Source organism: Myxocyprinus asiaticus, chromosome 26, assembly GCF_019703515.2.
Source record: "Myxocyprinus asiaticus isolate MX2 ecotype Aquarium Trade chromosome 26, UBuf_Myxa_2, whole genome shotgun sequence".
Classification (NCBI taxonomy): Eukaryota; Metazoa; Chordata; class Actinopteri; order Cypriniformes; family Catostomidae; genus Myxocyprinus; species Myxocyprinus asiaticus.
Genome location: NC_059369.1, coordinates 2,203,014 through 2,227,569, shown reverse-complemented (window position 1 = coordinate 2,227,569; position 24,556 = coordinate 2,203,014). Strand labels below are relative to the sequence as shown.

Sequence of the window (24,556 nt, the reverse complement as noted above, 5' to 3'; positions counted from 1 at the left end):
AAGACTTCAGAGACAGAGGAGAGCATTTTAGGTGAGTGAGGCTTACCTCTTATTGTCTTAAAGGGTTGCCCAAGGGTTCCCAACTTTTTTTTTATGGTCAGCCAAACCAATATGACCTAAAATTATTTATAAAGTGCTCTGATATTGAATGCTAACCTTTCAACAAATACATGACAATGAATTTTACAAGATCTTTACACGTTATTTGCAAATAATTAAAAGCACTCATTTCAATAAAATGTAAATGTTATATTTTTATTGATTATAACTGTATACATTTGTGTTTAAAAATGCATATATGTATTTAAATTAAAATGCGCATTGACATTTCTATTAATTTTTCTGGGTGTAATTTTAGCAACAAACTATTTTAAATCGTTCTCATGCATGAAATTTTAAATAATAATTTTGTGCTTTTTTCCCTCAATGTTTAGAACTTGATGACCTACTAGAGAAAGGACAGAGTCACAAATTCCAGAGACTGCCCTGTCTGGCCCACACCCTCAACTCACACTGAAAGATGCTATGAAACATCCATATGTGGAACCAGTCATACTGAAGGCAAGAAAGCTGGTACATGCATTGTGGAAGTCATCTAAAGCAAATTAAGAAATTATGAAACAGTGTGGTAAAACTCTGATAGGTGACTGTAGTACACACTGGAATACCACACTTGATATGGCCAAACGTCTGCTGGAGACCAAAGCTGATCTAAATCAAGTCCTTGAGGATATGAGTATAGACAGCCTTTTTACAAGTGAATGGTCAAAACTTGAGAACCTTACTAAACTGTTTGAACCCTTTGCCATTCACACTGACAAACTACAGAACAACAGCCAATCACTATCCCATGTTGTACCATGCCTTCTCAACCTTGAGGCTCACCTGCTCTCCACAACTATTTGGAAACCAGTTGCTGAACTGATGCTGAGGTCTTTGCAAGATCGGATTGCTGGAATACTCAACCCTGACAACAGCAACTTTGGTGCCACTACAGCAGGAGCCTGTCTGATAGACCCAAGTGTATCATTAATTCTTTGGTCACCAGATGTAAAGCCTTTATGGAAGGCTGCTGAGTTTTACTGTGCAGACCCTGGCAGCACAATATAGTTTAGCCACTGATCATCAGGATGCAGCTGCATCAAGAAGAACTGACATTGCAGCTGAAACCTCTTTTGCTCTCCAACAATACCAATATCAGGAAGGCTTTACAGTTTTGCTCTCAGGTGTTCTTCAACAGTATTGTAAATGAAGATAAAACTGGAAAGAATTAAAATAATTCCATGTATTGAAAAATGTTTTAGTAGTAAACAGTTAATTCTGTTTGGTGGCCTTTTGTTGAGTTATTTTTTCTTCTTTTTGTAATTTAGTTGTTGTACCTATTGACCTGGTAATAGTGCAAAGATGCTTGCACATTTTTATTTGAATGTTTTATTCAGACTGAATACTATATGCAATGTAAACAATCTGTCATTCTTGGAGGATCAGACAGTATTTTAAATTGTTTTATTAAGCCTTTACACCTTCAGTATGTTTAATACTGCATGTTGAAGAGTTTTTGAGAAGTAATACATTTTTAAAAAGTGAACAGTCAACTGTGTGATTTTGTAGCTTGTTTAATATTAGACAATCATATTTTTTTTAAATAATTTATCCAACCATTGTCAAATATAGATAAATATTGCCCAGGTTGTTACTATAATATGGACAACTAAAACCATACTTAAACTACATTAAAATGAAAAGTAATCATTTTCAAAACATACAAATGTAATAAAAACTATTTACGCACCTTTAAAACTAACTAAAGTGAAACGGAAATTGAAAAGCAAAATAGAAAATTACATAAAAATAAAAACTAAATTTTCAAAACTATAATAATCCCGATCCTCCTTCACCTGGTACAATCCATACTTCATCTGATGTACCGACTCATGACTCTGTTCCTCCAAGGTTACACCTTGCCATGGACTCAGTGTCACAAGAGCTCAGAGGCAACGATTGGTGAGGATAATGCAGACCAAAGTGCTCTTGACAGAGCTTCTGGTGAAGGAAGGGGAAGGGATAAATGGCAGATCCAGTTCATCCTACCATTCACTGAGGAGGAAGTCATTAGAGCACAGGCACATTACATCACCCTGAAGGCAACCCCTCTTCTAAGAGGATCCAAACCAGGTTTGAAGAACACCACACTATGCTGTAAAGGAGGGCACTGAGGAGGAATAATGCATACAAAAGGTTGATTGTTATTCTAAAGACTTTCTGTCCATCTTATTACAGGGCTTCCATGAAAGGACAACAGAGAGGCATTGTGGACCATTGCGAACTCTCCCAAGGTTCCTGGAAGTTGCTTGGTGGCCTTCAGTTAGGAAAGATGTTTAGAGGTTTGTCAAATCCTGTGACATCTGTGGGGAAAAAGATTAGGGGCTGCTCTTCGACAGACCATAAGGGGGAAAAGCAGAAAACATCAATGCCAACTCATCGACCATGTCATTCATCAGCATCTCCAAAGACAAAAAGTGACATCAAAAGCAGGGATGAGTGAGCAACTAAAGGATGGGCAATGCACTGGTATGGCTGGGTGTTGTTTGTACCATGGAAGATAAACGCTGTCTACCCCGGGTTTCCCAGACTGGTTTGGAGTTCATCCTCCCTCTAGTGTCTAATCTGCTGCCTCTGCTATGCTAGTGCCGATGTGGGAGGGCCTAGCTTTACAAAATAAATTTTAAAGACATATTTAGCCATTCATAAGAGGGGTAATCTACAGATGGATAAGGTACTGGTGGCTTCACTGAAAGGGACTCTCTCCTCATATGCAGTAAGGACTTTTAGTCTTCCTAACATCTAATAGGGATTAGGAAGTGTTTGCTATCTATGGCACTGTGGAGTACTCAAATTTGGGGACTATTGCACTAAGGAAGTACTTTCCTCTCAAGGACTTTTCACAACAGAGTTGGATTACGATGGGATTATACATACACTGGTGAGAGCACAGTGGACATTAATTTGGTGCTCTCAAAGACTGCTGTTAGGTATACATAAAAAGGACTACACCATTTAAAAGACAGACAGTATTTTATATTGTGAATCACTGTATTGTTCAATCTGTATATTGTGAATGTTGTAAATACACTTGGTTTGGGTAATTATTGTATTGTTTTGTTGTATCCCTTTTTTCCCACACACACTCTCTCAGTAAAGATCAGAACCCATTTCTTATTTGTGTGTAGCACGGTCAATAAGGCCGAACGTTATAATTTAATCATTAATCCTACAGTTCATACACAATCCTTTAGGTTTAAACATTGCCCCACCAACATCTACTCAGTTTATTTACATTAAACAAGACTTGTACTACACAAAGATATCTAATATTGGCATTATATTCATGCTATATAGCCAGAGGGGAACTGGCTCCCCCAGCTATACCTGGTTTCTCCCAATATTTTTTTCTCCATAAATTAATATCTTATGGAGTTTTGTGTTCCTTGCAACAGAAGCCTTTGGCTTGCTCACATGGGGGCCTAAAGACAATCATTTTTAAGCCATTATTTTTCAATCTCATTATTAATTTTAATTTTTTTTGTGTGTGTGGTAACTTTGAGAATATTCAACTAGTGCTGTGTCACATGAACACATCTTTTAGCAATGCTTTGTAGCAAATAGTTACTTAAATGTTAGCACACATAATGAAGAAAATATAAAAATGCTTCTCTCAAAGTCACCAGATTTTAACACTTTGGTGTTGTTTTTGTGAAGAAATTCTCCTGGGGGTGCATGCCACTGGACTCCAATCTACAATAAGGGAACACTTCTTTACTTGGTCACATTTCTGTGCTTACCCCGAGATAAAAACCTGGAGGTGCCCCATATAACATGTATATGCAAAGTAAGAGATTTAAGAGACAATAAATTCATAAAATATACTAAAATAAATATATACAGTGATTATATTCTTCAGTAAATGAACACATAATTGAAAAAAAACAAAAAGAAAAAAACAACAATTTTAGCAGGTAGACCACTTACTTTAGCACTATATACATCTTGGCGTGAAAATTAGTAATTGTCAATACTACTTTGACACATTTGATGGCACCCCTGATGGTTGGTCAGAAATAATAATGATTGATATATGTGTGTGTGTGTATATATATATATATATATATATATATATATATATACACACACACACACATTTATTCTTTTTTTATTAACTCCCCATTAGTCAAAATTCTGCATGCATACAACCACAGAAAGGTTTAAGTTAATGGCAGCTGGCTGGATGGCCACTTTTGATGTCATTATAACTGCCACAAAGCCAATTGAAGCAACCCATACAACATCACATTACAGACCCTAATGGTGCAGTCACGCTAGACTTTAAACATGTGAAATTACTTCAGACATCATTGCATGTTAATGAATTGAAGCAGAAGATTGGAGTGCAGTTTAGTGTGCAAAAGCAACCAATCACAACAGAGAAGCAAAAGAAAAATAAGTAATTCAAACAGAAATATTAATGTGTTTCTTACCTCAATGAGAAAATCACCTGTGCGAAGCCCTGCCTGCCAAGCAACACCACCCTCATCGACGGACTCCAGGTACTGCAGCGCTGGGAAAGCAGAAGTGGGTGTGAACACTTCAATGGGCTTGTCTGCTGTGAGAGAGACTTAAACAAAAGAGTGTTCATGTTAATATGAAACACATTCCTCATTATGCCATAGAACATACATACTTTAAACCAGTGGCGTGTAGTGGACTTTTGAAATGAGGAGGCAGAGTGCCATCTCAGCACTGTTTTTTTTTTTTTTTTTTTTTTGTCCAATATAAATTCCTATTTTATTTCCAGTTTACATATAAATAGCTTTCAGGTTAAACCCATACAAATATGAAATTTGATTTATCATAAAAAGTAGGCCTGCATAAAAATAATAATATAAAAAGTCACAAATTTTGCTTATAAATGTAACAGCATAATAACAAAATACTAAAAATGGGTGTTGTTCTATATGTAACACATATTTTCCTTAAATCAGTTTATTATCATTAAATTTGTATAGGCTATGTACATATATGGCATTATATATGTTAATTGCCATATATCGGATTTCTGTATGGAAAGGGTACCTTTTAACTTACACTGTAATAAGCATGAAATACTTATTTTGTAAGTTCATATTACACTATTTATTAAATCAAGTCAAATCAAAGACTCGTCAAGTGTATACATTGTTTTAAAATTATTATTTTTTAATTTCCTCAAAAACAATACCTACAAGAATACAACAACAAATATATTTCATGTATATTTAATCTGTTCATCTATTATTTTTATAGTCATCCACTCCCTGGTAAACAACACAGGGTTCGTGATGGCATGTATCTGTACATTTAAGAGCGGATGCTCACTAAAAAGCGTCACTCACATACCCATTTCACATTTCAAGTAATTTTAAGTTAATTTTGGTTTGGATGTGACCAAAAGTGCAGTTGTCTGTGTCAGTTAGTTGTTTATTGTGCAAATAGTTTCTCCACTTACATCAGTTCATCCCATTCATAGCGATCAGCAGAGAGCAGCTGTGAGGAGAGCATGAGTGGCGGGCACTATCTCATTGATTGACTGACAGCGAATTGAACGAATTACAACTAATTGGAGACAATGACTTCCTTCACGTGACTTTTCGCCTATATTCTTCAACTATCCCGTCTCCCATTCACTGCACGCTTTATGAGCAGTGATATTACAATGAGCTGAAGGGAGGTGTGAGAGATGCAGCCTCCCTCTGAAACTTTGTCCACTGGGTGTCGCTGTTTGACAGAGTGACTGCAGAAATATGACTGCTACACACATTGTTTGAGCTCACATTTCGTAATATTTTATTTGTTTTATTTATGTACAGTCATTTATTTTGCTCACCCGAATTTTTGAGGAGACACTGCCTCCCTTGCCTACTCAGAGGATTCGCTATTGCTGTAAACATGCATTCAGAATCACACACATCAACATACATAAAACATACAAATGCATTTTAATGCATACATACATGTACTGTTAGATGTATAAACCTGAAGAGAAACATTTTTAAATAAATTTAAATGTATCTGTAATCTTAAGTAAGCAGTATAATACAGTATGTCAAATTGTATTGTACATTGTACATATTGTATATATTGTACATATCTGTACATTTTATTTATTAAAGCATTTATTTAATATTATTCTTGTATTACATTTTTTTTCTCTGAAATTTTCCACACACCCCCTAGCACCCCATTGTGCCCACAACCCAGTTTAAAAACCCAGCCTTGCATAGCCAGACCTTTGACTGTAATGACAAAGGTCTGTACCAGGGGTCCCCAAAATTTTTGCTGCCAGGGCCAGGTCACTCTGCTATGTTTTCAAGGGGGACTGGAGTGAGCCTCCGGTATTTTTGTCACACAGATTATTCTTCTGCTTTTATTACATGGATTAATTTACAAGGTCCAGTCATTTCAACAGAACTTTCATTATATGTTTTTCTATTGTAGGCTAACAAGAAAAAAAAAATAAAAAGCTGTGTGAAATGTTACATTCTAGCCTACTTCATCTTACATCAGTGGGTCCATCCACTGGCTTAAAGAACTTTGATTTTGATTAATCTCAGTGACGAGTCTTTTTAATCTGTTCACCAAAAAGATTCATTCAGATTAGTTCATTGATTCGTTCATTGTCCATTTTTGCAAATTACGCTTTTGCGCCAGTAAATGGCGCCAAATGACTGTCTTTTACGCTTTGAACAAGGAAAAAGCAGTTTATTCAGTTATTCACAATTGGAAAAAGTCTAATTATCATTTATTAAAATTTGCATCTCAAAATTTCTACTAAGAGACTTCGGCACTGCAAAATGTTTAAGTATCATAAGCATTTCCCCACAAATGTCAACAAAGCATATCTATCATACTGTGAACTGCTGAGCAAGAATTTTTTCAAGCTATACAAAAATAGACAATACTAGCTTTAATAATTATGAGTTCCAATAAAGTCTGTATGCCATTGTAATAAGCTGTTTATCACTCCATTTTATTCATAATTCATCCAGCCCATTTTCTTGTTGAACGAGATTGCCGAATTGAATAAACGACTCGTTTAGTTGTTCAGCAGATCATCGTTAATGATGACTGTTACATTTAGCTCCTTCATGAATGAGACATCGTATCTTCAGACTCAAACGACTGACTCGAACATCAGTAAAGGGGCTTTCATTCAGTGGGTGAAACCAATGATATGCTCCTTCACAGCCTGCACTCAAATGCTATTGGCTCATGCTATAGTCAGTCTTACAGGTATGAAAAGCCACCAAAGCAGACTCGCACTTCCAGTGCGGGTCTGCGGGCTGGTCAAATCATTTCGGAGGGCCATAGTTTGGGGACCTCTGGTCTGGACCATATGGAGTTGTTCAGGTTGTAGTCCAAAAACCTGGAAGGGAATTAGCATTTTCTCTTCCATGGGTTCCCTCAGGATTATCCTATGGATTTGGCAGTTTATGAGTAAAATAAGGTCTGTGGTATACATTCCTTGAAGATACATGGACGTTTTTGTTCTACAACATAAATTACACACTGTCATACCTCAAATGTGAAATTTGAAGCACATTCAATCAACATATTTCAAAAAAACATATTGTGGCTTCAAAATTTACATTTAAGGTAAGACTGTGTGTAATTTATGCTCTAGAACAAAACCAGGGTTCCCGCAGATCCTTAAAAAGACATAAAATGTCTTAAATTCAGGGGGCAGAAAGAAAGGAAACATGTCATGACCTAATGTGATTATCAAACTTCAAAAGAATAAGATTTAATTAAATAAATGCACGTGCTGCGTCCTTCAGAGTGAAAATGTGGTACTGTTGTATTTTCTCCAAGCATGTGGGGGCTTGTGAGTTTTTCCAGCTATTGCAGATCACTTCGCAATCATTAGGCCATATCAGAAATTTACGACAAGCGAATACTAATGATCATCTGTTGATGATGATGATGTAGTGTTGATGAAATATGACAGTTTACTTTTAATTGTTTACATTTTAATATGTTGTAGACTGTAGATAGGAGAGCACATTTTATTTCCCATATCTGTTTGAATGAGAAGCTGGAAGCAGTGAAGCGCATACTGTACATTTCAAAATGAGAGTTCCCAGTGTATTTCAGACTTTAAAGAAAAAATTCAGCGCTATGAATAAAATAATTGTTTCCGTTGGTTATTGGTATTTTGGTTGCACCATAAACTGCATCCGGCATTTAATCCAATTTGGACTCTTGTAGCCTCTGTCTGGCCCACCCCATCACAGGAAGGAAAGACTAAGAACATTTAATATAGGCTACCAGTTTTAAAAACTATTGGCAGATTAATTGCCTTTCTTTCAACACCGTATCGTATCAGCAAAATCCAATATCGGTTGACCTCTAATTTGTATTTATTTATATAATGGTACAAAAACCAATTTTAATGTGATATACTGTATACAGTATGTGGAAAACATGTCTTGAGTATTTTAAACTTGCATGTAGCCTACCCTGTTTTACTGATAAGCATTGTTAAGGCCATGTTGAATGTGTGCCGCTGCCTGCTTAAGTAAGAGTCTGTGATACTGATTTATTGTACATTGTTTGAGATGGGTTCGTTTTGGTATGGGGATAGGGTATTAATTTTATTTGTTCAGGTCTTGAAAAAGGTCTTAAGAAGTCTTACATTTTGATTTTAAAAACTCTGCAGTAACCCTGAAAATGTACAAGCATCTTCAATCTGAGCTTCATTGTTTTCTCTCACTCCAAGAGCGCTCCACTAATGAGAGCCGAGTTAGAGAGGGCTAGATTAAAATATTTTAAAGATTCAAAAGCTAGTATCTCTGAAAGTGAACTTAGTATTTATTGTTCATATATAATCAGTGACCACTTTATTAAGTACACCTGTACACCTACATTTTCATGCAATTATCTAATCAGCCAATAGTGTGGCAGCAGTGCAATGCATAAAATCACGCAGATACGGGTCAGGAGCTTCAGTTAATGTTCACATCTACCATCAGAATGGGGGAAAAAATTTGATATCTGTGATTTTGGCTGTGGCATGATTGTTGGTGCCAGATGGCTGGTTTGAGTATTTCTGTAACCGCTGATCTCCTGAGATTTTCACACACAACAGTCTCTAGAGTTTACTCAGAATGTTGCCAAAACCAAAAAAACATCCAGTGTGTGGCAGTTCTGCTGATGGAAATGCCTTGTTGATGAGAGAGGTCAACGGTGAATGGCCAGACTGGTTCGAGATGACAGAAAGGCTACGGTAACTCAGATAACCACTCTGTACAATTGTAGTGAGCAGAATAGCATCTCAGAATGCACAACAGGTCAAACCTTGAGGCAAATGGGCTACAACAGTAGAAGACCATGTCAGGTTCCACTTATGTCAGCCAAGAACAGAAAGCTGAGGCTGCAGAATATGAAAGCAAGTTTGCATGCTGATGCTAACTGTCTACAGTCCTGACAGCTTTGTGAAAACAAAGTACAGAATGCTAGTGTTGTAAGTTCAAGATTACATTTATTGTCATTCAGCATTTACAAAGGTGTACAGGAGTTTAACGTCATGGTTACTTGTGTAACCTCTGTTCCCTAATGCAACCACTCATTCAGGTTTTTTGCTGAGGAGCCAATATAAGGTCCGGCCATTTCAGCGGGTAGTTCAGCGTTGTGGCAGGAGGGACACAACGTCTCGTTCCCTCCATCAGGGAACGGAGGTTACACAAGTAACCATGATATTCCCTATCTGTCACTCACTTGACGCTGTGTCAATGTATTGACACTAGGGGTCCCTATACGAAATGCCACAATTGGCTGAACTGTGTTACGTGAACTGGCGGTATGTGGTGGGCAGACTACTGTGTGCCTCATAGCCAGCACACCAGGTCGACACGTAACCTCCCCCAACATAGTTATGAGTGTCGAACAGCCCTTTGGGGGCAAGTCGACTACCCAAGAGATAGAGACAGGCTTAACCCAGTTGTGGCCTCTTTTCCCCTTCTCTTTTTTCCACCACTTAGCGAACAGACGCCACTTAAAGGCATACAGGCTCATCGCAGAGGGGGCCCTAGCCTGAGTGATCGTGTCTACCACCGCAGGTCTTCCGCGTCCCATCCAGGGGCCAGACATGGAGCGTCCCTGAGAAAGAAGGTCCTTCCTCAGTGGAATTCACCGCGGGGGGCTGTCGCGAGGAGCGTGAGGTCTGAGAACCACGTTTGGGTGGGCCAGTAGGGAGCTACCAGGATGACCTGCTCCTCGTCCTCCCTGACCTTGCACAGTAGGCTCACGGGGGAAACGCATATTTGCGTAGGCCAGGGGGCCAGCTGTGTGCCAGCGCGTCTATGCCGAGGGGAGCCTCGGTGAGGGCGTACCAGAGCGGGCAGTGGGAGGATTCTTGGGAGGTGAACAGGTCCACCTGTACCCATCCGAATCGACTCCAAATCAGCTGGACCACCTGAGGGTGGAGTCTCAACTCTACCCTGAGGGTAGTCTGCCGTGACAGCGTGTCTGCTGTAGCGTTGAGGTTGCCCGGGATGTGAGTGGCTCGCAGCGACTTGAAGTGCTGCTGACTCCAGAGGAGGAGACGGCGGGCGAGTTGTGACATACAATGAGAGCGCAGACCGCCTTGGTGGTTGACATATGCTACCGTTGCTGTGTTGTCTGTCCGAACTAACACGTGCTTGCCCTGGATCAATGGCTGAAACCTCCGCAGGGCGAGCAGAATTGCCAACAACTCGAGGCAGTTGATGTGCCAATGCAGTCGCGGGCCCGTCCACAGGCCGGCGGCTGCGTGCCGGTTGCAAACAGTGCCCCAGCCCATTTTGGAGGCATCTGTCATGACCACGGCGTGCCTGGAGACCAGTTCTAGAGGAACACCTGCCCGTAGAAATGAGAGGTCGGTCCAAGGGCAGAAAAGACGTGACAGACCGGCGTGATGACCACGCGATGTGTCCCGTGGCGCCATGCCCATCTCGGGATTCGAGTCTGAAGCCAGTGCTGAAGCGGTCTCATATGCATCAACCCGAGCGGGGTGGCTACCGCCGAGGATGCCATATGCCCCAGGAGCCTCTGAAAAAGTTTCAGTGGAACCGCTGTTTTCTGTTTGAACGCCTTCAAACAGGTCAGCACCGACTGGGCGCGCTCGTTCGTAAGGCGCGCCGTCAAAGAGACTGAGTTCAGCTCCAAACCGAGAAAAGAGATGCTCTGAACCGGGAGGAGCTTGCTCTTTTCCCAGTTGACCCGAAGCTCTAGTCGGCTGAGGTGTGAGAGCACCAAGTCCCTGTGTGCGCACAACATGTCTCGAGAGTGAGCTAGGATTAGCCAGTCATCGAGATAGTTGAGAATGTGAATGCCCACCTCCCTTAACGGGGTAAGGGCAGCCTCTGCGACCTTCATGAAGACGCGAGGAGACAGGGACAGGCCGAAAGGGAGGACTTTGTACTGATACGCCTGACCCTCGAATGCAAACCGCAGGAAGGGTCTGTGTCGGGGAAGGATCGAGACGTGAAAGTACACATCCTTCAGGTCTACCACCGCAAACCAATCTTGATACTGGACGCTCGCCAGAATGTGTTTTTGCGTCAGCATCTAGAACAGGAGTCTGTGTAAGGCTCGGTTCAGTACTCACAGGTCCAAGATTGGCCGAAACCCACCGCCTTTTTTCGGTACGATGAAGTAGGGGCTGTAAAACCCCTTCTTAATCTCGGCTGGAAGGACAGGTTCTATCGCGCCCTTCCGTAGGAGGGTAGTGACTTCCGCACGCAAGGTAGCAGCGTTTTCGTTCTTGACCAAGGTGAAGTGAATACTGCTGAACCTGGGCGGGTGCCTGGCAAACTGAATCGAGTAGCCGAGTCGGACGGCCCGGATCAGCCATCGCGACGGATTGGAAAGCGCAAGCCACGCATCCAAGTTCTGTGCAAGGGGGACCAAGGGGACAACGTCGTTGGACATACCGGCAGGTGGGGCCTCGCGGCGGGGAGGAGCTCGAGGTGCCACACCACGTTGTGGCCATGCTGAGTCTAGGGACATCGAAGTACTTACCTGGCTCCTTGTGACCACCCCGGAACAGCCTGGGACGGGGGAGGAAGAGGCCTGTCTTCGTAACCTGTGGAGACCGCCACATCGGGGGCGGCTGTGTGCCACAGCTGGGCGCTCAGGGGTGGAAAGAAAAAACCTGTGGACGGTAGTCATGATGACGACAGAAGGAAACCGCTCTTTTGCTGAACTATTGGGTACCGCAGCCACTTGGGCATGCGGTGAAATCAAACAAAAAGGCAACAAAAGATTTTCCACCCGGCCCTCCACCGGGGGATGGAGTGTTCTTCTTACCAGCTCCAGGTGATTGGGTTCCTTCGTCCTTGGGTTGCCCGTCTCAGATGCACTTTGATGACCTCCGTTGGTTCTTAGGCGCCGACTGTGAGACGGGTGCCGTCTGCTTCCTGCAGTGAGCTCCACGCCGGGGCCGGGCCGAAGGAGCCGGTGCAGTCACCGCAGGGGGACGCCCTTGGCGACGAGCAGACGGGGTGCGGGATCTTGAGCCGTATCGGGGCAGGATGTGCCAGATCGTCTCCGTCTGCTGCTTCACCACTGCTGGGCAAAGTCCTCGACAGTGTCGCCGAATGGCCAGCCTGGAAAATGGGGGCAGCAAGAAACTGTGTCTTGTCGGCCTCACCCATCTCGACCAGGTTGAGCCAAAGGTGGCACTCCTGGATCACTAGTGTGGCCATCGTCCGCCCGAGAGACCGCGCCATGACCTTCGTCGCTTGGAGAGCTAGGTCACAGTTCCTGCATCAAATCTGGGGCGGAACTACCCTCGTGCAGTTCTTTCAACGCCTTGGCTTGGTGGACCTGCAGGAGAGCCATGGCATGCAGGGCAGAGACGGCTTGTACAGCAGCACTGTAGGCTTTAGCCGTCAGGGACGACGTGAGCCTACAGGGCTTGGACGGGAGCTTAGGGTGTCCGCGCCAGGTGGCAGCACTCTGCGGGCATAGGTGCACCGCGAACGCCTTATCCACTGGGGGAATCGCCGTATAGCCCCTGGCCGCCCCACCATCGGGGTAGTGAGAGCGGGGGAACTGCGGAATCGGGGCTGGGCAGTAAAAGGTGCCTCCCACGATTTCGTCAGCTCCTCATGCACTTCCAAGAAGAATGGCACTGGAGCGGGGCGTGGATGCTTTGAGCTGGGCGTGGCTGCTTTGAGCGGCGCCGCGAGCCCAGGAACCAATCATCAAGCCGTGAGGGTTCAGGGGAGAGCGGAGGATTCCACTCTAACCCGACGCTTGCGGCCGCCCGGGAAAGCATGTCCATCATTTCGGCATCAGCCTGTGACTGGGCAATCGTCCCCAAGGGGGGAAGCCCAGCTGAGGCTTCTGCGTCCGACTGGACAAGCCCACTCTCCGATGCTGCACTCGAGAGCTCATCATCTTCGCGGGCTCCGAACAAGAAGCCAGACTCGCCGTGAGACAAGCCGGCGAACTCATCCGGAAGCCCGACTGGGGCAGACGAGTGTGCTGGGGAATGGGAGGTCCGCGGGGGGATACCCGGCAGAGGCAATCCCATTGGGGTCCCCAAATCGCCCCCAGTGCTAGCCGTGCTGGCCTCATACCCTTAGGTAGAAGGACCGAGGCGGGGAGCCGCTGGGGTGGCTTGCTTTCTTATGAAAGCAAGCCGCGACCGCAACGTTGCCATGGTCATGTTCTCGCAATGAGAACATGAACCATCCACAAACGCTGCCTCCGTGTGGGTCGCGCCCTGACACGAAAGACAGCGATCATGACCATCCGAAGTTGAGAGATAACGACCGCAACCAGGAATAACACACAATCGGAAAGGCATCTTTAAAAAAACGTTGTGTGTGCCGTTCTTTTAGTGAAATATATACTCTTTTAGAGGAAAAAAGCTCTTTCAGAAAATATACTCTCTTGTTTTCTGCTGAAGTGCCCAGGGGCGTTCTCTGCAGTGCACCAGTGCAGAGGAGGGAGAAGCCGCTGAAATGCGCTGTCAGATCCAGCAGAGGTGAATGAACAGTAGAATTCAGCTCAATGAGCATGACCGTTCGGCTCCGAAGAGAAAATCTGAATGAGTGGTTGCATACCAGCTCCTTTTATACCTGTAGGTCCGGGGGAGTGGCATGCAAATACCACTCGCCAATTTTCATTGGCCTTTTATCAAAGACCAGAGGTGTCTCGGGCTCCCAAGAGTGACCCCTAGTGTCACTACATCGACACAACGTCGAGTGAGTGACAGATAGGGAACATATTTTACTAAAGGGCAGAAGATGATCAGAAGATGTATGTGTAAACCTCACTCCCCTGGCCTCAAGAGGCGCACTAGTGAGTGATGCTAGAGGCTTTAGCCTCCTCATTAGCGCACCTGCCTCCCATGCTGGATATCCGGGTTCAAATACCACTCGGAGTGGGTCAAGCAGGACCGTTTACAGTGGTGCCATGACCCAGATGGAAGTGATGTTTAGGGGGGTGAGTGTAACAGGAGCCAGCTGGTACATGATAGCTGTGTGGTATGTGAAACCTCACTCCCCTGGCCTCAAGAGGCACACTAGCGAATGATGGTGTAGCCTCCTCATTAGCGCATCCACCTCCCATGCCGGAGACCAGGGTTCGAGTCCCGCTTGGAGCAGGTCGAGCAGGACTGGTTACACAGGTAAACATTAGCGCGCCATTAATCTGTACTTTAGCTGGCCATCACTTGTTTATATTACTCCAGTAACAATGAGAGATATCACTTTACAGTTCCTAGATTAATGTTAAATGATGTGATCAGGATACACCCAACTGAACGATTTTTTAATTTTTTTTAACCAGTCTAACTATGCATCCCTTTTGTAGCTTACACGGTGTCATATGGCTATGAAATTACATAATATATATTTTTGAATAGTTGTTATAACTTGCCACGTCGGTAGCAATAATAATTTGTAAAAAAAAATAAAAATAAATAAATGACAGCAGTCCAGTTTGTATTTAAATATATTTACATTCATAATATATATGTATGGGACATAGGAGGCCTTTTGACAGATAAAAATACTGTATGGGGGTTCAGGGGTGTCCCCTGAGAGAAAATGTATAAAAATGTAAAAGTCTTGATGTACCATTTTTATATTTTCCTTAAAGTGAGACTACTAACAAACAAACAAACAAACAATTTACATTACAACAGTGAAGCAATAAATACTGTATGCTTAATTTAAATATAAATAGGCTTTCCTTGCCACCCATGCCATGATGACATTTATGATTAATTTTCACAAAATTAGAACAAAAATCTGTTTATTTATTATGAAAGGCTCCTGACATAATGAATAATGAAGCTAAATTTAGATGGAAAAAATTTTATAGTCTCAAGGCAGCACATTAACTTGTCCTGACACAAACCTGGCTAAGCTGAACCGTCTGAATGACACAGATGAAGATAGTTTCACTTTGCTTCATTTTTGCTTTCTGCAGTGTGTTTAAGTGAAAGATGCCAGAATCTGTAACAGTGTCTCTGCTACTGTTTTTAAAATAACGTGCCTGCAACTACGTACAGTGAATCTGGCTTTATGCGGCGCCTCTATAGCGGTGTAATGATATTGTCAACAGGCAGACAAAGAGACGATGATGATGAAATAAAGATGAAAGTACAGTTTATTTACAAACGTGGAATCCCAAAAAACCCTAACTATAAACGTGAACTAAACATGAGCATAAACTACTTGACATGAAACTAGACTGGACATGAAACTAGCAAACATGAGGGCTTAAATACAAGGACATGGGTAGCAAGTAAACAAGACAACCAATCACAAGACTAACCTAATAAACAAGATAACAAGACTAAATGAACTTAAACCAATGAAAAGACAAGACTAATAACAAAGTAATCAAACAAAGAACCAATGAAAACAAGACACATGGACAGGGGAAACACATGACAAGATCACATGAGGGAACAGGAAATCACATGACCCCAGGGGCGGCTCCCGACGCCCCAAAACATAATAGCAAAGTTAATAGGGAACTGGGGGGTGGTGGGGTCCTTGAAACGTGGCTTGGCAAGATGGCGTGGGGTGTGGCCTGGCGAGACAGGGTGTTGGGCGTGGCCTGGCGAGACAGGGCGTGGAGCATGGGAACAGGGCAAAGTCAATGGAAAGTTGGGGCCCCGAGAGGCTCAATAGGCAGAGCCAATGGGGATGAGGACCAAGGTGGAGCCGCAGGGATGGAGGTCCCCGGTGGAGAGGAGGTGGGCCTGGACCGTGGAGCAGAGGCGGGCCTGGACAGTGGAGCAGAGGTGTGCTTGTAACATGGCATGGAGCAGTCTGGGGCTTGGCTGAGACATGGCATGGAGCAGACTGAAGCTTGGCTGTGACATGGCATGGAGCAGACTGAAGCTTGGCTGTGACATGGCATGGAGCAGAATGAGGTTTGGCTATGACATGGCATGGCGCAAAATGAGGCGTGGCTGTGACATGGCATGGAGTAGGCTGAGGCATGACATGGCATGGAGCAGACTCAGGTGTGGCTGTGACATGGCATGGAGCAGGCCGAGGCATAACATGGCATGGGGCTGACTCTGGCGTGGCTGTGACATGGCCTGGAGCTGACTCTGGCGTGGCTGTGACATGGCCTGGAGCTGACTCTGGCATGGTGGCCATGACGTGGAACTCTGGCTTGGCGGCCATGACGTGGGGCAAAGTCATGGAAGGCGGAGCCGTGGTAGGCCCAAGGAGCGAAGCCATAGAAGACAGAGCCATGGTAGGCTCGAGATTAAGAGTCCTGGATGATTGGGAAAAGACCTCAGTGGCCGTGGGCATGGACAGAGTCTCAGGAACAACCTCTGTGGTCGTGGGTGTAGACAGAGACTCGGGTACGACCTCCGTGGTCGTGAACATGGGCAGAAACTTGGAAACGACCTCTGTGGTCGTGTACATGGGCAGAGACTCAGAGACGACCTCTGTGGTTGTGAACATGGGCAGAGACTTGGAAACAACCTCCATGGTCGTGTACATGGGCAGAGACTTGGAAACGACCTCCGTGGTCGTGTACATGGGCAGAGACCTGGAAACGACCTCTGTGGTCGTGTAAATGGGCAGAGAATCGGAGACAACCTCTGTTATTGTGAACATGGGCAGAGACTTGGATACAACCTCCGTGGTCGTGTACATGGGCAGAGACTTGGAAACGACCTCTGTGGTTGTGTACATGGGCAAAGACTTGGAAACGACCTCTGTGGTTGTGTACATGGGCAAAGACTCGGAGACGGCCTTTGTGGTCATGAACATGGGCAGAGACTTGGAAACGACCTCCGTGGTCATGTACATGGGCAGAGACTTGGAAACGAAAGCCTTTCTCCTCCTCCTCCTCCTCCTCTGGGAGGCCGAGGCTGGCAACGCAGGCTCTGGGATGGTCGAGGCTGGCAACGCAGGCTCTGGGACGGTCGAGGCTGGCAACACAGGCTCTGGGACGGTCGAGGCTGGCAACGCTGGCTCTGGGATGGACGAAGCTTGCAGCTTGTTGGCCATGGCAGGCATGGCCGTTGGCTCGTTGGCTCTTTGGCAGTGGCAGTCGTTGGTGTTGGCTCGTTGGCCGTGGCAGGCGTGGGCGTTGGCTCGTTGGCCGTGGCAGACATGGGTGTTGGCTCGTTAACCATGCCGTGGGACTCCGGCTCGGCAGTCATGACGTGGGACTCCCGCTCGGCATCCACCTCCCCCACAGTGAACGTAGAACCAGTGATCTGCAGGTCAAGGTCGATATACTGAGCGAGGCTGAAGGAACTGCGACCACCAGGTATCAGGGAGGAAATTAGCTCAGTTAATCCAAAACGGAAACAGTCTTTGAGGGCGACCTCATTAAAGTCCACCTCGCTGGCCAGAGAGCAGAAGTCCCCTACATATTCCTCAAGGGATCAATTCCGCTGATGTAGGCGCAGTAGTTGGACCGCTGGGTTCATGGTTGGCAGTGAGGTATTCTGTAACTATATTGTCAACAGGCAGACAAGGAGACGATGACGATGATGATGAAGTAAAGATGAACCCAAGTGCAGTTTATTTACAAAAGTGGAATCCCAAAAAATCCTAACTATAAACGTGACATAAACTTGAACATAAACTACTTGACTTGACATGAATCTAGATCTGGCTTGACTTGGCTTGACTTAAACAAAACAACAAAGTTACATTCGCAATACCTCACACCAGACAATGGCAAACATGAGGGCTTAAATACAAGGACATGGGTAACAAGTAAACAAGACAACCAATCACAAGACTAAATTAATGAACAGGATAACAAGACTAAATGAACTTAAACCAATGAAAAGACAAGACTAATAACAAAGTGATCAAACAAAGAACCAATGAAAACAAGACACATGAACAGGGGAAACACATGACAAGATCACATGAGGGAACAGGAAATCACATGACATGAACAGGAACTAAACTTGAAAATAAAAGACATGAAAAACATGAACCAAAACATATAAACGTGACAAGCGGGGAGAGAAGCAACACACGAAGAGCAGGAATAAAGCGCTTTCAGCGCTAGGGAATAAGCATGTAGCGCTGGACACGCTTTATTCCTGCTCCTCGTGCGTATACACGTATGCTGCTTACACAATCACTTAGCCAGGTGTCAGATAACTAGCACAAAGATTTAAATCTCGGTCCAGACTGAATTGTCCTTCGGCTATTGAGTACCCCTGTTGCAACACCGGAAGCATAGTGCGTCAGCAGTGTAGGAGACCAGGGTTCAGCGTGATTGGGAGATTGCATTTTCCCCTCTAACATGATATTTTTACCAGTTATGGTTAGGTTTAGTTTTGGGGTTTGGGTTGGGGAGTACAGTTTATAAAAAATGCATTACTCTTCACTGTATTACAGCCTGTACAGCTGAAAACAACTTGCTTTTGGAGCACCTCCATGGACATTTCGCATGGAAAATGGAGCTCACGTGTCCATACACCCAACAACACTTACTATTTTGCAATGGTATAAAGTTACGAAGTACAAATACTATGTTACTCTACTAAAGTATTTTTTTTTTATGTTTGTACTTTCTTGAGTATTTAAATGTATTTTTTGCAACTTTTACTTTGCTACATTTTCTGCCAAATAAATACTTTTTACTCTGATACAGACCCTCTCGTTACACTTATTAGCGAAAAAAAGAGCAGAGAGTAGCTGACAGCTGCTCAGGTACAGACACTCAGCACATGCACTCATGGAGTCTGTGTCAGACGAGGATGGCACGCTTTTATGAAGGACTATTGAGAAGGTCAATTAAATAAGCCACTTCCAAACGTAGAGATAAGATGCAGTTTACCCTGGCTGTGTACAAACTTGATGGTCTTAATGTTTTCATCACTGTATATTTAAGCCACAGAACACAAAGAACACAGAAACCATCGAGGACTCTTCTAAAATGTTGTAGAAAAATTACAGTATGTTTTTAATTTATTTAATTTTTTTACCACATGATTTTGCTTCATTTATGAATGGTGAATGTTAATGAATGGAAAACTGGGTGTTGCATGCTTTTGGTTCTGTCTACAGCACCGGTAGCACTCAATTTGGTACCTGCGTGCAATCAGCTGCTTTCAAACTCTCACATATGTGTGTTGTAAAGAGTTAAGAACTTCACGTCTTCTTATTTGTTGCTGAATATTTAGTTTAAAGCTGCTGCATACCACTGTTTTCAACACTGCTATTTTCAATTCATTTATTTACATGCATGTGTTTACATTTATTTACACACTGGTTATCTGTTCAAATGCTGTTTAATATGAATATGTTATTTATATTTTTTTAAAAGATAATCCTTCAATGTACTTTTGTTAATATTGTTAAAACCTTTTAGTGTAGCTAACTATTTTTTTAAATGGGTAGCTTCAACTCAAAAATGCTCAGGAACAGTATAAATGAATATGTTGAACTTATACATACTAAAATTATTGATATTATTGTTTGAACTAATTTTATGCTGTTCATGTTCATTTTCATGAACTATAGCTTATTTTCTGAATAAAATGCCCTGTCCTTATCCATCTGCGGCCCTTTACTTTACTTTGCAGCTTTACTTAACTATCACTTATTGTATCCAATATTACCTATACGAGACTCAATATGGCTTTGAAAGTAAGAATATTAATGGGTTGCATTTTATAAGATGAACAGATTCAAATTTGGAGTATTTACATTTACTTGTAATACTTAAGTATTTTTAAAACCAGGTACTTTTTACTTTTGCATTAGTATTTAAATGGATGACTTTTACTTAAGTAATAAATTGGTGTGGTAGCTATACTTTTACTTTAGTAATAATACAGACTCTGAAAATGATGTCTATGACCACGTTTGGGACATGTGTGAGCCTGTTTTGGTCAGGCTGCATGAGGTCTTGGAGTCAAACATTTATTTTGACTGGTCCGATGTACCAACGTTAAATAAGATTTTCGCAATAATAGACCAAATGATATCAAAATAAGGAAACAGTTGTTTTAGCGACTTATGAATTTCAAAACAAAATGTAAAGAAATTTTGTGTAAGGTCTGTACACACCTGTTTTGAGCAAGATGTACAAGGCTTTTAAAACATTAAAGAGGATTAAATGGTTTACTATGGTTGTTTATATTAGTTTTGTTTATATTATGTATTCAAATAAAAAGTCTCCAAATTCTCTCTTTGTATCTCTCTCTCTTTCCCTCAATAACACATCTTTTAGAGGTCTAGTAACTCTTTAACTTGAGTCACCACTTAACAGGACATCCTCCTCCCACTTCACACATAACCTGAAGTGGGAGGAGACTTATTCAGACTCAGGAAAACACACACCTTTTAAACTGAACACTCGACAAAACTTTTATCGCTAAAACCATCTGTCAACCAAAGGTCATCCGTTGTCAGTTAAAACACACTTCCTGTAACCACAAAACAGACATCCTGTCAACCGAAAGTCAAACATCCGGTTATTGTTATCTCTCAAACAGACATCCTGTCAAAACATCAGGTTATCATTATCAACCAAACAGACATCTGGTCAAAACATCCGGTTATCGATATCTCTCAAGCAGATACCTTGCTGAAGCACCCCCAGATCATCACCGATCCTCCACCTGGTTGTGTAATGATTAGACGGAGACCTGGAGAGGCCTTCAAGCCACAGTGTCTCGCACCCACTGTGAAATTTGGTGGAGGATCGGTGATGATCTGGGGGCTTCAGCAAGGATGGAAACGGGCAGATTATTCTTTGTGAAGGACGCATGAATCAAGCCACATACAAGGTTATTCTGGAAGAAAACTTGCTTCCTTCTGCTCTGACAATGTTCCCCAACTCTGAGGATTGGTTTTTCCAGCAGGACAATGATCCATGCCACACAGCCAGGTCAATCAAGTTGTGGATTGGGGACCACCGGATCAAGACCCTGTCATGGCCAGCCCAATTTCCAGACCTGAACCCCATTGAAAACCTCTGGAATGTGATCAAGAGGAAGATGGATGGCCACAAGCATCAAACAAAGCCGAGCTGCTTGAATTTTTGCACCAGGAGTGGCATAAAGTCACCCAACAGCAATGTGAAAGACTGGTAGAGAGCATGCCAAGATGCATGAAAGCTGTGATTGAAAATCAGGGTTATTCCACCAAATATTAATTTCTGAACTCTTCCAGTGTTAAAACATTAGTATTGTGTTGTTTAAAAATGAAAATGAATTTGTTTTCTTTGCATTATTCAAGGACTGAAAACACTGCATCTTTTTTGTTATTTTGAGCAGTTTTCATTTTCTGCAAATAAATGCTCTAAATGACAATATTTTTATTTGAATTTGGGAGAAATGTTATCAGTACTTATCAGTACTTTATAGAATAAAACAAAAGTTGTCTCTTAATTTTTTCCAGAGCTGTTTATAGCCTAATTATTAACCTCTGCTTTACTTGTTTCTTACCAAGACGTGATGCAATCATGTGCTGACTTACATTTATGTTGTTGTTCTTGGCAGATACCTTTAACAAAGTCTATAACAGGTAGTTAAAGGGCAGTTCACCCAAAAATGACATTTCTGTCATTACTCACCCCCAAGCCTGTATGAATTTCTCTCTTCTGTGGAACACAATGCACTGTCACTATTTTTTCCCCATACATTCTCCCTAATATCTCCTTTTGAGTTTCACTGTTGAAAGAAAATCATAAACGTTGCAAGTGATGACAGAATTACTATCACTTTAGGAGTACAAGTCAGTACTCATCAGTTACATCACCATTTAATGTTGACAACAGATGAAATCCTGAGAGAGAACCTTGCTTATATTATATGTATATAAAAGATAGAAAAGGATGTTTCTTCATATTATGTATATTATTAATATTATAGTATTTATATTACTATATTATTATTATGCATATTTTTACATACTATTTCAAATGGATTGATTCTCAGGGTAGAGTAAATACCTGTACAGGTCAGATGGAGCTCCAGATAGATGGAGAAGACAGATGTAACAGATGTGTTTAACTGTTTCTCTTCTCCCTGCAGTAGGTTCTCTTCACCCAGAGTAGTTCTGGTAGCAGTTTACACAAAGCATGTTTGCTGTGTCTGTCTTTCTTGTCAAAGTTTCTGTAACATGATATGAGGGAGCGATATGAAAACGTGGCGAAATGAAAGTGTGAAATCTAGATCGCTCCAACTTTGCACGCTTGCAATGTTGACAGCTTTACTTTGTTGATTATAAACAGGAGCGATTGTTTTATCGCATCGCTCGCTTACAGAGATGCAGTACAATGACATTCGCACGTTGAATCTTAAGTTCAGTAAATATGCGGCAAACTTACTTATGACTTTCTCTCTGCATTCTTACACGAAACTCACCAAGCCTTTAGTGAGGTGCACGAGAAAGTGAGAGAGGGATGCGGCAGAGCTGATTTACTCACGCAGATTCTGAAATTACAGTTTGATACAAACACAAGGTTATTGATTTGTTCATCTGTATGGATTGGTTTACCAATTCACAGCTACATGTTAAAGTGAATAAAAGGGTGCGGTAATTCCCCACATTCTGAATGTGGAACATGCGGGAATTATTACATTTGTGCGCAATACCTGCAATCCCATGCTGATATTTAGACCCTGTGGGTATCCTGATTCTCCATTGCTGGACATGCTCACGTTGGACTGCTATACAGTTATGTCACTGTGATTATGTGCGTGTATTTGTGTGTGGTGGGCTCCCTTTTGTTTCATAATACCAGCCCCATTTAACAGCGTGCAGTGTCAAAAGCGCACAGCTGAGTGGGTCTAGCAAGAGTTACGTTGTGTAAAGAATATTAATGTACCATGCAAAATCTCAGCAGTGGTGCTCATAATTTAGAAACACTGTTCAAAAACACTGCAGTCAGATGAGCCCCATTCAGGGGCCAAACATGTAGCCTCCACAGCAAGACCCTTCAGTGGAATCTTCCATGGGGGGCACCCAACAGTTCTACCAGCTCCAGAAACCAAGGGCGGTTTGGCCACTCCAGCGCAACCAGCAGCACTGTTTCCTTGTCCTCCCGGACTTTGCTCAACTCCTGATGCAACAGCTTAACAGGAGGGAATGCATACCTGCATTGCACTGGCAACTTGTGAGCTAGGGCGTCCACAGCCAACGGAGCCTGAGTCAAGCAGTACAAGAGGCGAAAGTACATGGTCTAGTGGTTTCCCTGAATAACCTCCCAGATCCTCAGAACAGTCTGAGGATGCAGTCTCCATTCTGCAATCTCCATTCCCCTTGGCTGATGCCCGGAAGTGAGAGGAGATCCACTCTGCAGTTCAGGTGACTGGGAACGTACACTGCACGGATCGACAGGAGATGTCTCTGATACCACAGGAGAAGCTGGCACATCAGATTCAACATCGTATGTGACCTCACTTCCTCCTGGTAGTTCACGTACAGTATGCTACCACCACCATATTGGCTGTTCTGATCAGCACGTGAAAACCCTGCTTAACTAAATGAAAAGACTTGAGAGCCAGAAAAACTGCTCCAGACACTCGATTTCAGTAGTTTGCAAGTTAATGTAATCCTGCCATGAGGATAGTGTAAACGTGTTTGGCTCGCTGTCCCTAGAGGAGGGCTCGAGGCTCGAGACTTGACCTGAGCTCGAATACCCCCCCCGGACTTGTTGAGTTATTTTTTTATTATTAAAATTTTTTATTGCTTCCATTCAACAAATTAAATAAGCATAACAGAAAATGCAGAATCAAATGATATAAAATTAAACACTTCCCCCCGAACATCCCCCCCACCCCCACCTGACACAAACACACAACCCAGTGGTCATAAATATTTAGAAACATAAAAAAGGGGAGTCACGTAACAACATGCGAGGAACGGACATGTGAACGGCGAGCTCTGCGAACTTTGCTTGTTTTAACACTTTTAATGACATAAACCGGTGAGATTTGATACACTCTGTTCCATAACTGTTCTAGGAGGACAATATGTCAAAGAATTCAAAATCCTTGGGCTGACAC

At 42.9% G+C, this 24,556-nt stretch overlaps 1 protein-coding gene across 1 annotated transcript in view; it reads right to left on the bottom strand.

Moving 5' to 3' along the window:
• shank2a (SH3 and multiple ankyrin repeat domains 2a) overlaps positions 1–24,556 on the bottom strand; it is a 272,504-nt gene that overhangs the window by 94,209 nt on the left and 153,739 nt on the right. Inside the window, exon 3 of the mRNA XM_051656205.1 lies at positions 4,536–4,672. Within this exon, the coding sequence (XP_051512165.1) occupies positions 4,536–4,672 (137 nt within the window). The remainder of the gene's footprint in view (positions 1–4,535; positions 4,673–24,556) is intronic.